The sequence below is a fragment of the Grammomys surdaster genome, unplaced genomic scaffold (assembly GCF_004785775.1).
Source record: "Grammomys surdaster isolate TR1022 unplaced genomic scaffold, NIH_TR_1.0 365, whole genome shotgun sequence".
Lineage (NCBI taxonomy): Eukaryota > Metazoa > Chordata > Mammalia > Rodentia > Muridae > Grammomys > Grammomys surdaster.
This window is the reverse complement of record NW_021604784.1, coordinates 252,129-267,376: the sequence shown is the minus strand read 5'-3', so window position 1 is coordinate 267,376 and position 15,248 is coordinate 252,129. Positions and strand designations below refer to the sequence as shown.

Genomic DNA, 15,248 nt, shown 5'->3' with positions numbered 1-15,248 from the left:
GCGTGAGCCTGTGTGAGTGTGGCACTCAGGGGATAACTTTCTTAAGCTGGTTCTCTCCTTCCACCACATAGGACTCAGTGATCAAACTCAGGTTGCTGGGCTTCGCAAGCTCCTTTACCCATTGAGCCATCTTGTCAGCCCAGTGACAATATTGTTGAATAAAACTCAATGGCTAGATTTTTGATGTTGTATTAATTTCTGAATTGAGAGCTACTATTTTCCGCCAAACACTGTTGTGATGTAGCAGAAGCAGTTAAACCTCTGGTATGAATTTATTAGCTCATTGAAAATCAAGATAAAGTGTCTTTATCGTCACAGTTTATTGCAAATTACTAGGTCAAGTACATAGAATGCAAAGCCTCGATTTGGGGTAAACATATGTGTATCACAGAAATGAGGAAAATTAGGGTTTATCTCTACCTCCTTCCGTTCCCAGAGCTCTTTTAAAAGGTGGAGGAAAAGGGTATCAACTCTGAAAGCAATAAGGCCTACAACAGATAAATATGATTAAGACAGCATAAATCCATGCAAAGTAATTACAGCTCTAACCAAAAACCGAAGTAGAAGACAGGGTGAGAACAGTATTAATATTAAGGCCTTTTCTTTTTGTTTGTAAAAGGAAACTTTCTAGTATGAATGGACACTTACATGCCTCTTAGTTTTCTCCTTTTCTTCAATACTTGCTACCATAGTTACTAGTTTATAGCTTTAATGCCAGAGGGGAGGGATCACAAAGAAAAAAAACTACCCCAGAGCGCAGCAGGAAGCCTGAACTACACAGCACTGGATTAAGTCCCCCCCCCCCCAACAGCAAATAAAGGCAGTGATCTGAAAAAACTAATCAGATCCTGCTGCGATATTTATACCCTCTCAGTTGCCAGTATTGGATAATGTTAAGCACATTAAAACATCTGTAGGTGAAAAGGGCCCAGTCTGGCATTTTTTAGTCACATAGGCCTACCTAGTCCACTTCTCATTGCAGGACAAACAAAACCAGCTGACCCTCATGAGCTCTGTTTGGGTCATTGCAAAAGACTTATATGACTGAAACAAAACAAAGTAACACAAAGAAAAGGAGCCAGCACAGCTTTTGGTGTTCCCTACAATTTGACAATGCAAAGGGTGAATCTATCATTTGAAAATCAGGCCTTGAGGCAGGAAAGCGATACAACCTGTCTTGAGGTTGTGTTTGGAAACAAGTCTCTTGACCAGAGGTGACTCAAATTGACTTTCTGTTATCTTTCCCTTGATGTGTTATCTTTCCCTTTAATATATGAGCACTCTTGATTCCCATAGCAGTATCATGAAAGATTATTCTAATTTGTTATCTCTCAGGGTATTAAAAAATAAACAAACCAGCCAAATCAAAGATAACTTATAAACAGAGTTTAAAACATGAACTAGGTATTAATAGCCATATCTGAGCTTTTCTGTTAGGAAGGCATGAGACCTTCTGCACATGAAACTATTTTTCTGTGTGTTATCTGAAACCTTGAACCACCACACTGAGAATACTAACTGTATGAACTAAATACAAACTACTACATAGTATCAGTTAAAAGAAAGTCACAGGATCAACTGAATGCCAAGAGCTGATATCACTTTTTATATGGTGATTCTAGAATGTTCTGAAGAAATATACATTCTCCTTAGTTCCTTTGACCAGTGAAGAGGGGGCAGAGCATGAAAACTTCAACATTAGTTTATGTTTGGATCTGGCCCTGAATATAATCCAACCAAAAATATAATAAAGTACATCTTATATTTAACATCAGCTGTGAGACAAGAGACAAGAGCTGTAATCGGAACCTTCTAATAAGGAAAGTCATCGAATATAAATAATTTTGTATTAAACAAAGCTCATTATTTAACAATATTCATATTGGCTGGCCAGCAATATACTAAGAGGCCAGATGTAGTGGCACCTGCCCACCATCTCAGCACTCAGGACGTGCAGGTGGCAGAACCCCAAACTGGAGGCCAGCTGGACCAACAAACACCACACCTCGCACAGCAAAGTAAACAAACAACAGAGCGTACACTAATACATTACAATTCAGATGGAAACAAAACCAATGGGAACAGCCCGCTGGAACACAGAGCAGAGCTCAGATCCCAAACATATCCTCTGCTCCCACTTGGCAGTTTCCACTGTTAAGTTAAACATGGTTGGCAGATAGGGAAGTAGGTTAAAATAATCAAGACACTCATTTCGAGCCATAAAACAAACCAGTACTGGTCTGAAATGTAAACAAATAAAGTGACTAATTAAAAAAGTACTGTTTTATAATAAAAACATCTTTCTCAATCCATACCAAGAAGGAATTATCAAAAATCTTTAGTATAAGACTTATTTGCTCCTAAAAGAACCACGAGTATATACCAAGAGTAAATAAAAGTAGAAAGAACAGGGGAGTAGGAAGTAGGTGCACTGGCTTCGCAGCTGCTAACCTAGCACTTGGAAGGGAAGATGTTGAGTTCAAGGCTGACCTGGGCTGCAGAGTGAGACGGTGTCTCAAAAAACAAGCACACAACACAGTAAGAAATAACCCATGTGTATTTTTTTTAACTCTTTATCCACAGGAAAAACAAACTTTTAAAGAAAAATACATTTTATAAAAAGCTTACAGGCTTACACTGGCTAATTTTATGTCAACCTGGTACAGGCTATAGAGTAGTTTGTAAAAGGGGAACCTCTTTTGAGAAAATGCCTCCATAAGATCAGGCTGTAGGCAAGCCTGTAGAACATTTTCTTAATTAATGACTGATGTGTATAGTGTGGGAGAGCCTAGAGCATTGTCGGTGGTGCTATCCCTAGACTAGTGCTTCTTGATTCAGTAAGAGAGCAGGCTGAGCAGGTCATGGAGCAGTAAGCAGCAAACCTCCTTGGCCTCTGCATCAGCTTCTGCCTCCAAGTTCCTACCTGGTTTGAGTTCTTGCTTTGACTTCCTTCAGTGGTCCTTTGCTTGTATTATGTAAAACAAACAAACCCTTTCTTCCTCAAGTTGCTTTGGTCACTCTGTTACATCACAGCAACAGTAACCCTGACTGACACAAGGATCAAAAAAAAAAAATAAAGAACTCAACTTTTAAACCTTCTGAAAGGCAGGACAGAACTCAGGGTTTGACATGTCAGGTTTCTGGAATGCTTTCATCTAAAGACTCTGGAATGGCTATTCAAATTCCTGAAACAGCCTTAGAAGTGCAGTTTTAGGTCACTCATCCTTTCACCTAAATAGTGTGGCCAGAGGTACGTGGGGCTGTGATTGGCAGTTCTCTCAGAGTTACATAGAGTGGGCTGGAGGTTATCTGATGAGGTGATATAACAGAAGCAGAAGAGAAGAAAGTGGCAGTGAATAACATTAAAACAAAAGATAACTCACGTTTCAGGTTAATTTTCATGTTGATAAAACAAAAATATACATGCAACAAATGTTCAGCCTTGGAAAACACAGCCCAGGTCTGTATTTACTCGTGAGCTGTGTGCTGGTTCTCACTTGATTAAGGAGCTCTTCGTGTGGCAACTAGTCACCTAGAAACTAGTCACCTCTGCCCAGTGTTCAGCTCTTTCATTAAGTCCTAGTTAACTAAATCCCGGTTATTTTCTCTTCTCAACTTTGTTCTCCTCCTGCATATGAATAACCTCCAGGCAGGCAAATCCCCTCGCCTCAGGCTTAAGAGACTTTTCTCTTATTTACCTCCTTAATCACTCACTCCAGGTGTCCTCCTGACAAAGTCATTTCCAATGACATCATTCTCAGGCTAAACAGCTTCAAATCACGAGTTGCTAATTGTCTTTGTTTTCAAGATGATAGGGCTTCCTCTGGCCCTATAGTCACACTTCTTGTCTCACTTGTAGTAAAGAGACAGCAAAACCAAAGGTGCAGAACTTAAAGAGATTTGCCCGAGGTGCTCTCATCCTGATCACACCTGTCACCCTAAGTCAAATCCAAGGCTCACTTTTCCATAAGATCTTCTTAATGCTTAAAGATTCCCAACGACTTGAGCTTCTATAACCTGAGTCTGTCTAAGCTGCGCTGATCTATGAGGCGGATGAGCTTCCTGAGAGCAGAGTTACTGTCTGCCCAGCTCCTCCTTTGTACAGATGATTTAGCATGCAGCAGTGCACTTAAACCTCAAGATCCTCTCGTAAAAATTCAAGCATTAAAAAAAAAAAAAGGTCCTTGCCGATTTGAATACAAAAATGCTACTCTGTTCAAAGAGTTTATCATTATGTGACAGAGTGAGGAGCATTTCAGAGTAGAGTTTCTGGTGTGGCTAACACTCAAGGAAGCCCAAGACTCTGAGTCCCGCATGCTCCTTTGGATTCATAGTTATGCAGAGCCCAATGGGGTAGAACTTACTGCCTCTGTCTTTTTCCTGGAGCACAATGTACCTGATCTGATCGGTAAGTCTACGAAAGGCCTTGTAAAGGCAAGTCCAGCTTCTTAAGCTACACACAGGTCTGTTACGTTTTTGTGTTAATTCCACATGGCAAACTAATTAAAGCTGCTTGGTAAAGCAGGCTAAAAAGAATAATCCTAACGATATCATAATTAAAGGACTTTCCATCATTAGATCAGTCTTCGAGATCTAACGAATGACGTCTACACAGCTATCACTCACACTATCTGAAAACCCACTATGGTCTTAGAAAGTATCTTCCACAGACAATGTGGGAGGAAATGGCTCAGCATTCTCTCATTAATTGTTTGTGGGAACTTTATACGGCAAAGCTACAATGAATCATAAGAACCCATTGTAATTTTGCTCTTTCTTGAAAATTTTTCTAGACCTATTTTAATAGCAGCTTTACTCTAAACTGAGTGCGTCCTAGGTGTCTTGCACTGGGATACAGCAAGTGTCAAAGGGCATCCTCTTCTCTTAAGTCACAGAGTGTATAGAGGGTCAGGCAGCGGTGACAAGGAACTGAAATAATGACAGAGAAACCAGAGTGGTAAGGGGCAATGCTTCTAAAAACTTGACACTGTATTCGAATCAGACAAAAATCCTCAAGATTCTGATTTACCAAGTCCACATTTTCACATCCTCGTAGTGGTCCTGAGCCCCCAGGTTGTAGGTCATAGAAAGAATTTGGCCTTTACTCTGAGGTGGGAATTCTACTGGAGGGTTTACTGGGGTTTGACAGCTACTGTCCCAGTCTTATATACCACCTTCTAAACGTGGGCTTACTTCTCTGCTCCGTGCTCCTGATCTTTCTCTATCTCTGTACCTAACCACAACTGCACAACTGTAGGCTATAGCAGGCTGGGTCCACTATGTACAGTCTTTTCCTGTTATCCTTTCTGCTCTTTCCACATTCATATCCTGGCCATGGGTCTATGTACATTCTTCCAGATCTGTGTTAGTTGTCTTGACCAAATTTTTAGCAAAAATGCTGTTGTGAACTTGCTGGGGATCCTGCAGCAGCCCTTCCGTAAGAGGCCCCACTGAAGACACTGAGTCTTGTGGTGCTGAGCAGCGTGACTCATGACACCGAGTCCACTGATGTCTCCTTCATCTTTCCATGGGCCCTTTCATAGGTCATATATTTCTCAAGAAACTTAAAATACTTTGCTGTTTTGTTTTCATTGCTGTGAATACTGAAATATAAGGGAATATTTCTTTCACTCATATTTTCTGATTACCTATTGATAATCTCTTAGAAAATACTTGTTAGACGTTAGACATGAAACTTTAGTGAACAACTCAACTTGTCCTTTCATGTTTTTCTGAGACTCTTGAGTGTTCCAGATGTGTGTGTGTACATGTATTACAATGTAAAAGAAACAGAGTGCCTCTGCCCCATCAGCCTTTATACCTGCTCCGTAACGTTTAACTAGTCATATTGAAATATAAAAGAACAATGTGTGTGTGTGTGTGTGTGTGTGTTCACGCACGCGCGATGGCACGAGCCTGTGTGCACATACATGAGTATGTGCTGACCCTGATATACGGTAAGAGGAATGACTACATTTTTAAATGCTACATATGATATAAAAATATATATATGACTATATTTACTAATAATTCACTAAGAGATTACATGTATGTGTCTGTCTACTTACCCATGTATTGACCTACCTAAGGTCTTGGGTAAATTAATCTCTCCATGCCTGGTTATCCCCAGTTGTGGAAAATAAAGGCATATAAGATGGTTGATTTTGAAAATTAATGATCAAGCCCTTAGAATAGATGCGTAATAACAAGTCAGTATTAACTATATTTTCATATCACATGTGCACCATACTATGTGCTGCCTTGCAAATATCAGTTGTAGAAATATATTCAGAAGAAAACCAGGAATGTTGGTTGTATTAAAATGATCTATTAAGCAGGTCAGATATTAGAGGCAGAGGTAAGAGGGTCATGAGTTCTAGTACCCTAGACGACATAGTGAACCTCTGCACCAAACGTGATCCTGTATGTTCTTAGTTAACTCAAATATGAATATACTATTAAGTTATCTAATGTATAAACATGAGGGAAGGACTTGTCATTTTCTGTAACTTATCCATTTGCTACACACAGACTCCAGGGTTTGCTGACTTAAAAGAGATGTGGTTATTTCATTCAACAGTATCTCTCAATGCCACAGAAGCAGATGGAATCACTTGTTGCTATTTAGGTGCCTCTATTTCTAGAGATGATTCACTGGTTTTGTCTCTGAATACTTACTGTAAGTCCTAGGGTACATTTAACTGCAGCAGGAATCTAACGAGAAGAGGATGAACAAGGCTAGAATCAATTATACACTTACAGTTTAGAGTATAAGAAAGAGTACCATACCCTGCTGCCTGGAATAACCTGGTGCCCAGAGAAGCTGCTCGTCCTCTCTCAGCTCCTCAGCATAGTGTCTAGAACCACCAGTGGGATTAATACATACAGTAACTTCGTACCTGCCACACAGGAAAGGCAGAAGCATATTCTTTAAAATGTTAGTAATGGAAACTACAGTACCGAAAGTAGAAAGCTTGATTTATAGTATTTATTTTATATTCTTAATAGAATAATTATAAAGGTTCTCTCTATTAACCTAAAGAAAGAATAGCATGCAGGCCACGGCCTCACTGGGTCCCACACACCACTTGTTTAAAGAGCCAAGGAAACAAACAGCTCACGCTGGTTACTCATATCACATGGATATAACTCTAAAGTTTTCTTCTTATGAATACAGAAAAAAGAACACCCTTCAGGAAAAGCCTATTATTGTACCTTACAAGCTGTTCTCCCATTTACAGAGCCGCAAATCAAATGCCTTCAGAGTTCACATGCTCTATTATATTCCTTTGTCTGTGATATCATCCTACTAACTTGTAAAACAAAAATAATCTAGAGCAATGTTTCTCGAGGGAAAAAGAGGTAACATTTAGTCCAGAAAAGCCAAAAACACAGTATATTGTTTTGTTAGAAAAAAAACAAGGTTATGATGCCAGAAGAGACTCCAGCTAGTGATGTTAATTAGAAGATGTTAGTAACTGGTAAAAAAAAAAATGCATGAAAATTGTTGGCAACCAGCAATTTAGAAGAAATCCATTGATTTACTGGTGGGCAGAAATATGGGAGGTAGCAAGTGTTGGGGTGCAATCCTTTAATCCCATTGCTAGGAACGTGGAGGCAGGTGGATCTTCGTGAGTTTGAGGCCAGCCTTGTGTACACAGTGAGTTCCAGGACAGCCAAAGGCCATAGTGAAACTCTGTCAGGGACAGGGAAACTGGTGGAGAGAAGAAATGAAATCACAAGACAATATTTACAAGACAATAAAACAAGTGCCTAAAAGGGAACTGGTGTTTCCTTTAAATAGCGCCATTTCTTTCTTTTCATGACTCGGATGGGAGATGTTAAAAGTTTCCTGTAGAACGCATGGCTGGGGACAGACTAAGAACAGCCGTCCTTCCTACAGAACGGTCTCACTAACCTTGTCCTTTCTACCCACCATGTCGCCAAAAGCAATATACTGCTGTTTGCCATACTCTTCAGTTAGTTTGCTTCATGGGCCTACAAATTAACTATTGAAAATTAAAGCCATATTAGTTCCCCCAGATATCACTACTGGATAAAATCATGTATTTAAAAATATCCCCAAAGAATCATTTTGACTTGCAAGAAATCAAACAATGACTTAAAAGTTTATCTAACTGATAGTCATTTAACTAAAATTCAGGACATATAAATTACATGTTACCTAGTTAAACTTTATTGCAAGTCTGCACAAGTAATAGTTTTAAAGTAATACTTTGATGAAAAGTGAGAAAATGACAAGGGGCAAGATTACCAATCCAAAGCCAATGGGGGTTTAAGCCAGTATCCAATAAATTCATCAACTCACTAATATGTACGACTGTCAGGAGAGACATGCTAATTGAGACAGGTTACAAAGGTAAATATAGCTGCTATAACTCTTTTTTATTCTTCTTGTGTGTGTGTGTGTGTGTGTGTGTGTGTGTGTGTGTGCTTATGCGTAGAGAATTAGTTTATCTCTGTCTTTTGGAAGAAATTTGAATTCGTTGTGTAAAAAATTAACATTTTTTTTTCTTTTTAAAATAAGTACACTGTCACTGTCATCAGACCCACCAGAAGAGGGCATCAGATCCCATTACAGATGGTTGTGAGCCACCATGTGGTGGCTGGGAATTGAACTCTGGACCTTTAGAAAGGCAATCAGTGCTCTTAACAATTGAGCCATCTCTCCAGCCCCTGGTAACCCCATTTATTTTTCTTGGGAAAACTTTTAACCCATTGGGTTTGGTAAACAATGGCTAAGGCTGTAGGGAAGCAACGATTTAGTAAATAAGTGTGTCCATATGGAACCAGCATTTGTAAACTAAGCAGTTCACTTTAAAGAGATAACGAATGTAACAAGCTGAGTAACGGGCTATTATATTGAACATATAGTCACTTATATAACATTCTAATCACTTCATCGAGCGATTCATCAAGTATGTTTTCATGGTATGTAATTTTTTACTTGGGGCATTATGTTAACATAATGAGACTATGTTCCTATAAAATAATGAGAAGCTGTTACTAATAACTATGACAGTTAAGGGCTTCTGTGATTCAGTGTGTACCACCAGTCCTTCCCAACAGTCATACTACATGATCATATCCTAACAGCTGTTACTATCACCATTTAATAGACCAGGAACCTGAGACTTAAGGAAATGAAAATGAAATGCAGCCCAAATCTCATCCATGCCAGGCAGCAACACAACAGGAGCTCAGTCTGGTCCCCTGACTGTAAAATCTGCTTCCGAGCACTATGTGCACTCACAGGTAGCAAATCAACCAGACTGTGGGCACAAACACTGACAGGTGCATAGAAATGGACACTCATAGGATGCTTACAGGAATGCCAACTAGTGTACCTTCTCCAGAGGTCAGCTGCTGTGATCACATACCAGACAATGTGCTTAAAATATGGGCTGGAGAGATGCTTCAGCAGTTAAAAGACCTGAGTTCAGTTTCCAGCACTCAGTTCAGGTAACTTACAAGTGCCTCTAACTCCAGCTCTAGGGCATCTGACATTTCTTCTGGTCTCTGACCTGGACACTTATGTGCATATACTCACATAAATGCACATGGTTTTAAAATGATAAAAATAAAAACAAAATTCATAAGAAGGTACATTGGGCACAGAGCTTTATACTGAGAAATTTGTCCCTCAATTATTTCTTATGGGGAAAAAATTTTATTGGGATCTTTGTGTCCAGAAATGTCTCCACTTGTTTTAGGTTTTCCTAGTTGGGAGCATGCAGTTCTTCATAAGTTCAAGTAATCTGTTTTTATGTTCGTGATATCAGTTTTAATGTTTCTTTTTCATTTCTAATCTTATTTGAGTCTTTTTTAAAAATCAAATTGTAATATTTGAATATGTTCAATGTCATCCAGGCAGTAAAAAGAACCCCTTAAAGGAATATAAAGAGCAGGAACATTTTTGAAGTCTGTGCTTATAATGATTAAAGGAATTTTAAAGTAAAAACAAGGAATATATAACTAGTTAACATTTTAAGTTATCTTTAGGTAAGAATTATAGATGTTTTCATTATTATTTTATACCTTTTCAATGTTTTACAAATGTGATAAAATATCACACTGCAATTTTAATTTTAAAAGCTAGGTTGAAGTAGTAAAAAAATAACTGAGATAGCATTTACAAAAATATCCTAGTTTACTGAGTGAGCACTTGTATAGACTTGGACTTTAAACCCATGACTTCTGGTACTCTAGGCACATTTTGTCTCAGCAAAACCAGGAATATTTCATCTATAAAAGCCATTTATTGTACATTTCAAGTTGTTTGTAGCTGTACCAGTCATCTTAAAATTATAACGAAAATCCCAGAAAGTAATGTTTATGATCAACTCAATCAGGCCACAGAGAAGGACACACCTAGTTAAAAAAGGGTAAGTTCCAATGAGATGGCTTCCATTATATGAGCAAACCATTTAATGTAAGTGAATGAAACAATTAAAATAACTTATGAAGTAAAAGCCAAGATCTGAAACAGAGTAACTCTCAGAAGAGGGTAAAATGAAGCCCACATAACTTTGAATAGGAAATGAGCACAGATGACTAAGAATAAAAACTAATTTTAGCTTCATCCTAAAAGACACAAAGTAATAGATTTAAAGGATTTCTGAAAAATCTAAAAATATAAGCTTGTAAATTTGTAACAATAAAAGCTTGATTTTACAGAAGTTTTACATCTGGCAACTTCAGTTCCTCCCAATACAACTAAAAGTCAGGAAGTAAAAAGCAAAAGAAATAAAATCTCCTGTGCAATCAAACCAATGATACTGTTGAGTGTGGTTTAATGCCTTGTATCTCTCTCTCTCTCTGTCTCTGTCTCTCTCCCTCTCCCTCTGTCTGTCTCTGTCTGTCTCTGTCTCTCTCTCTGTCTCTCTCTCTCTCTGTCTCTGTCTCTCTCTCTGTCTCTCTCTCTCTCTCTCTCTCTCTCTCTCTCTCTCTCTCTCTCTCTCTGTGTGTGTGTGTGTGTGTGTGTGTGTGTGTGAGAATAGTACTTGTGGAGGTCAGAGGACAACCCATGAGAGACAGTTTTCTGCCTCCACTCTGTAGATTCTTGATTTTGGATGTCAGGCCTGGAAGCAAGCGCCTTACACTGAGCAGTCTTATCAGCCCTCATTTATTATTTTGTCCCAGTAAAAGTAAAGCTACAAAGTAGATAGTGTTTGATGGGTAGGAACAGAAATAAAGTGAAGAATTTTATTTAGGATAAGACCCAGAAATGACAGGGCTATGGCAGGCTGACGTCAGAGGCTGCATATGCCTTTTCCCTACAACACAACCCTTCATTCTTCAACCTCTATATCTTAACATCCTCTACCATATGTGTCCAAGCTTCTGACACAGTAACACACAACATGATTTGCAGAGCTTGAAAACTACACAATGGAATTAGCAAAGCAAATGAACCAAACCCCTTATGTTTGAAGCAAGTCTAGAGTGCTGTGCTGGGCCCCATCCTTAGTCATCCTGGGCCTCATGTGGGGAACAGGCTGGACAGATCCACCGGGTCACTGACTTTTTAGGTACAAGGTTGGCTAGCTATCATCTAGTTTCACAATGCAGAGCTGATATCATCTGTAAATTAGAGAAAGTGAGTGACAGTGTCACTAAAGAGAAGCTACTGACAGACAAAACCCCGTCACTGATGTGAGTCAACATCAAAGCTCCTGGCATTATCACACCTCACACAAATGACATTCGGCAGAGCTACGTAACTCAGTCACCTGGACCATTAATTTATATGTGCACACTACAGTGCTCACAGGAGGTCACAGGACAACCTGTGAGAGCTGATTCTCTCCTTCCACCTTGTTGGTGCCGTCAATCAAATCCAGGTCTTCAGGCTTGGCAGCAATCTTACCTGCCCAACTGTCAAAGATTTTTAAAGTTAATCTTTAATTAAAGCATGATAAAATCAACCTTCTTACTAGTTTGTTTCTTTGTTAATGGAGACTGGGTTTCTTGGTGCAGCTCTGTCTGTTCTGGAACTTGCTCTATAGACCAGGTTGGCCTCAAACTCAGAACTACACCCACCTCCGCCTCCTGAGTGCTAGGATTAAAGGTGAGTACCACTACTGCCCCACAGTCTTCTTACTCTTTGCTAATGGGTTTACATATCAATTCACCTTGTGGTAAAACATGCATTCTTTTCCATCGCTATGCTTAGAAATATATTCTTAAACCACAGATACAAAACAAGTGTTTACTGAGTTATTTGATAAAAGTTATTATGATGTTCATATTAGGAAGTGTAAGTGCCTGACAGCAGGAGGATGAGTACATAAAATAACATTTAAAAAAAGAAAATACTTGGAATATAGTCATTACCATAAGTAAATCCTTGGTGCATGTTATTCTAGGAACCAGAAGGAAGGATTCAACTCTTTAAACAATATAACTCCACATCTTTGGGAAAGTGGTCTGCCTTCTTAAAAACAAACTCCCTAGAAGGCTGATGGCTCTGTACTGTTCCATCTTAACAGTAACAGGCAAATCTATGGTAAAGTTACAGAGACATTCATATCGTCACAGTAGGATGTAGCATGGCTACCTTTGAAACCTCATCCTACCACTGTCCACTGGAGGGAAACTGCTGCAGGCCCATGGGCTGACTTAAAACACACTAAGCTTTTCTGGAATATTTGGTTCACTGCAGGTCAACCTCCAGGCTCTCAATAGTTAAAGACTAAACCTGGAATCTTCCTTCAAGAAATGTTAATTATTCACCCACTTATTACCTGTCTTCCTAATACAAACAATACCATATGACTGCCACATGCCACAGGCCCACCGACTCTGCTTTCCAGCCCGGGTCCTAGGACATGACCCTCACATGGTGCTATCTACTTGAACTTAATTGTGAAGCCTTATATGGAATCTGAATTTTTCACTACTTCACTCGCAATGCTTAAGAGATTTCCATTAAACATTATGTTCTGTTAGTAAGAAGTTCTCCAGAGGTTAGGGATCTTACTCTATACCTAAATAATTATTTAACAATGAAACAGAAGTATACCAACTTTAAATGAACAATAACTGGAAGACCAGTTTATAATTTTACATTCTAACATTAAAAATTTTAAAAGAATTCAACATCTTATTTTTTTAAAACTTGAAATCAGAATGCAAAAGAATTGCAACCCTTCTACACTTATGCAAATCACCGAGTATATACTGACAGCAACACTTTTAGACATATGCAGTAGTTAAATGCAAGAACCATTGAACTCGGCTAGAATAACAAGGTAATTCAATTTTGGAGTAGAAAATGTCTTAAGGATAATTTTATACTAACCACTTGGGGTCTAATTTGGCAGTTGTAACCCATTAAGATGTCTCCAGAGAGCCCCCAAATATAAAACAGGACATTTTTATTGTAATCATTTAAAAAGATGGTAAAAGGAAATGAGTAATAAAAGTGCCTCCCCCAGTACACAAACATTCCAAGTGTCAATTTCCATTACAACAAAATAGTTCCATTAGACTCTCATTATTAAATAGAAGTTAAAAAATATTGATCTCTTTGTTGTCATTCACTTGGGTTATGGGCTTAAAAGTCAGTGTTTAGAAACCCTAGCATTCAGAAAATTCCAAAATTCAACCCCAAATATCAAAGAGAAAAGAAAGTAGTCATTAATTTTATTTACAATGTTTCCTCTTTTGTTTTTGTTTTTGCCTATTTGGAGGCAAGGATACCAACATTATATCCCTGACCAACCTAGAACTTGCTATATAGACCACGCTGGCCTAGAACTCAAGAGATCTGCCTGCTTCTGCCCCCCAAATGTTGGGACTAAAGGCGTGTTTACTCTTCTTAATGGTCAGATACTAGAAGAACTGCAACTTGCTAGGAAAGTAAAACCGATTCTCCAAGAAAAAAATATTCAAATAGTTCAAGTCATGAATTCAGATTCAACCAAACAGGTCATTTTGATGTGTCTATGGTACCTTCAAGTGGGTAGACTTAGCAACGCTGAAGTGCAAGAACAGAAAGAAATGTCTGAAAAGAGAATGGCCTTGGGCCATCTATTCAGAAGTCAGAGACTACCAAGATTTAAGAAGCCGTAAAATCAATTAATTATACATGTAAGAGAATAAATAAACTTAGGTTATCTCTTGTCCCATTATTTTGTTTGATACATCCTCCTACTCAACCCTGGCTAGCCTCGAACTTAGGATCCTGTTGCATTAGCTGAGTGCTAGGTTCACAGGCATGCGTCCCGCTGCTTCTAGCTGTAGTCTTTTTAAATGGGTCTTGGAAAGCCCCCCCCAAAAAAAAAAGTTAGGTAGGTCTCCTGGTTTCTGTTTATATTTGAAGTAGACACGAAAATCTCAATAAGGAAATGAGTGAAGAACTGTACAACTTTCTCAGATTTCTAAATATACAACGCTTAGGCCCAATTATCTCTTTATCTATTCTAAGGCGGTTAAAAAAAATCTGAATCAATAAGCGCCTGATGGAGCTGGAGATACTCCAAGACAGTCCTGCAACCAATAGGAGAACTTTCCTTAAATGTGGATTACGGCTTCATCTCTTTATCACAAAACTGAGAACACAAACCCCCAGTGTTAACGGATACCCAAAGCAGCAGGAGACCCAGTTAGAGTAATCAGTGCTTGGAAGCAACCGCTGTTTGTAAGGATTTTAAGGGACAATAAAGGATAAAACAGTGTAGGGAGGAAAAGCGGGATTCATTTCTCCAAGTTAAGTAACACCTTGTCGCTCAAAGGGAGTTAAAAATGAGCCTAGCTGAAATGGGCGCGGGCTTTGGGCAAGAGGCTGAGGACGGAGACCAGGCGAGGGGTGGAAGGTCGGTTTCCCTAGGGCTCGCCAGAGGACGGGTGGAGAGATGGTAATGAAAGCGAATGGCCGGGGCAGGATGGAGATGCCGGGCGACGCCTCACCCCACGAGCGCGCGAGGGTCCGAGCGGCAGGATCACAGCCGTGGGTCCGTTTCCCTCGGCGGCGACCGGGCCCGCCTCCATGTTCGCCGGCCCTGGCCCTGGGGCGGGCGGGAGCTACTGGACCGCCGTTCTAGGCCGCCGGGCCCGGCCTCCCCTCGTCGAATTCCCTAAGGGGCTGGCGCCGCCCGCGGACAGGATGCGCTTGGCTTTCCCGCTCGGCGTTCCCGGCGGCGGGCGCTGCGCCACTCGACCTCGGGGGTCGGAGCCGCCTGGGCCTGGAGCTCCCCGAGCGCGGCCGCTCAGACCCCGGCGGA

At 39.8% G+C, this 15,248-nt stretch overlaps 1 protein-coding gene across 1 annotated transcript in view; it reads right to left on the bottom strand.

The window, feature by feature from the left end:
- The window catches only part of Zc3h12c (zinc finger CCCH-type containing 12C), a 48,290-nt gene extending 33,275 nt beyond the window's left edge, over nt 1-15,015 (bottom strand). Inside the window, exon 1 of the mRNA XM_028780218.1 lies at nt 14,935-15,015. Within this exon, the coding sequence (XP_028636051.1) occupies nt 14,935-15,015 (81 nt within the window). The remainder of the gene's footprint in view (nt 1-14,934) is intronic.
- Nucleotides 15,016-15,248: the final 233 nt, after the last annotated feature.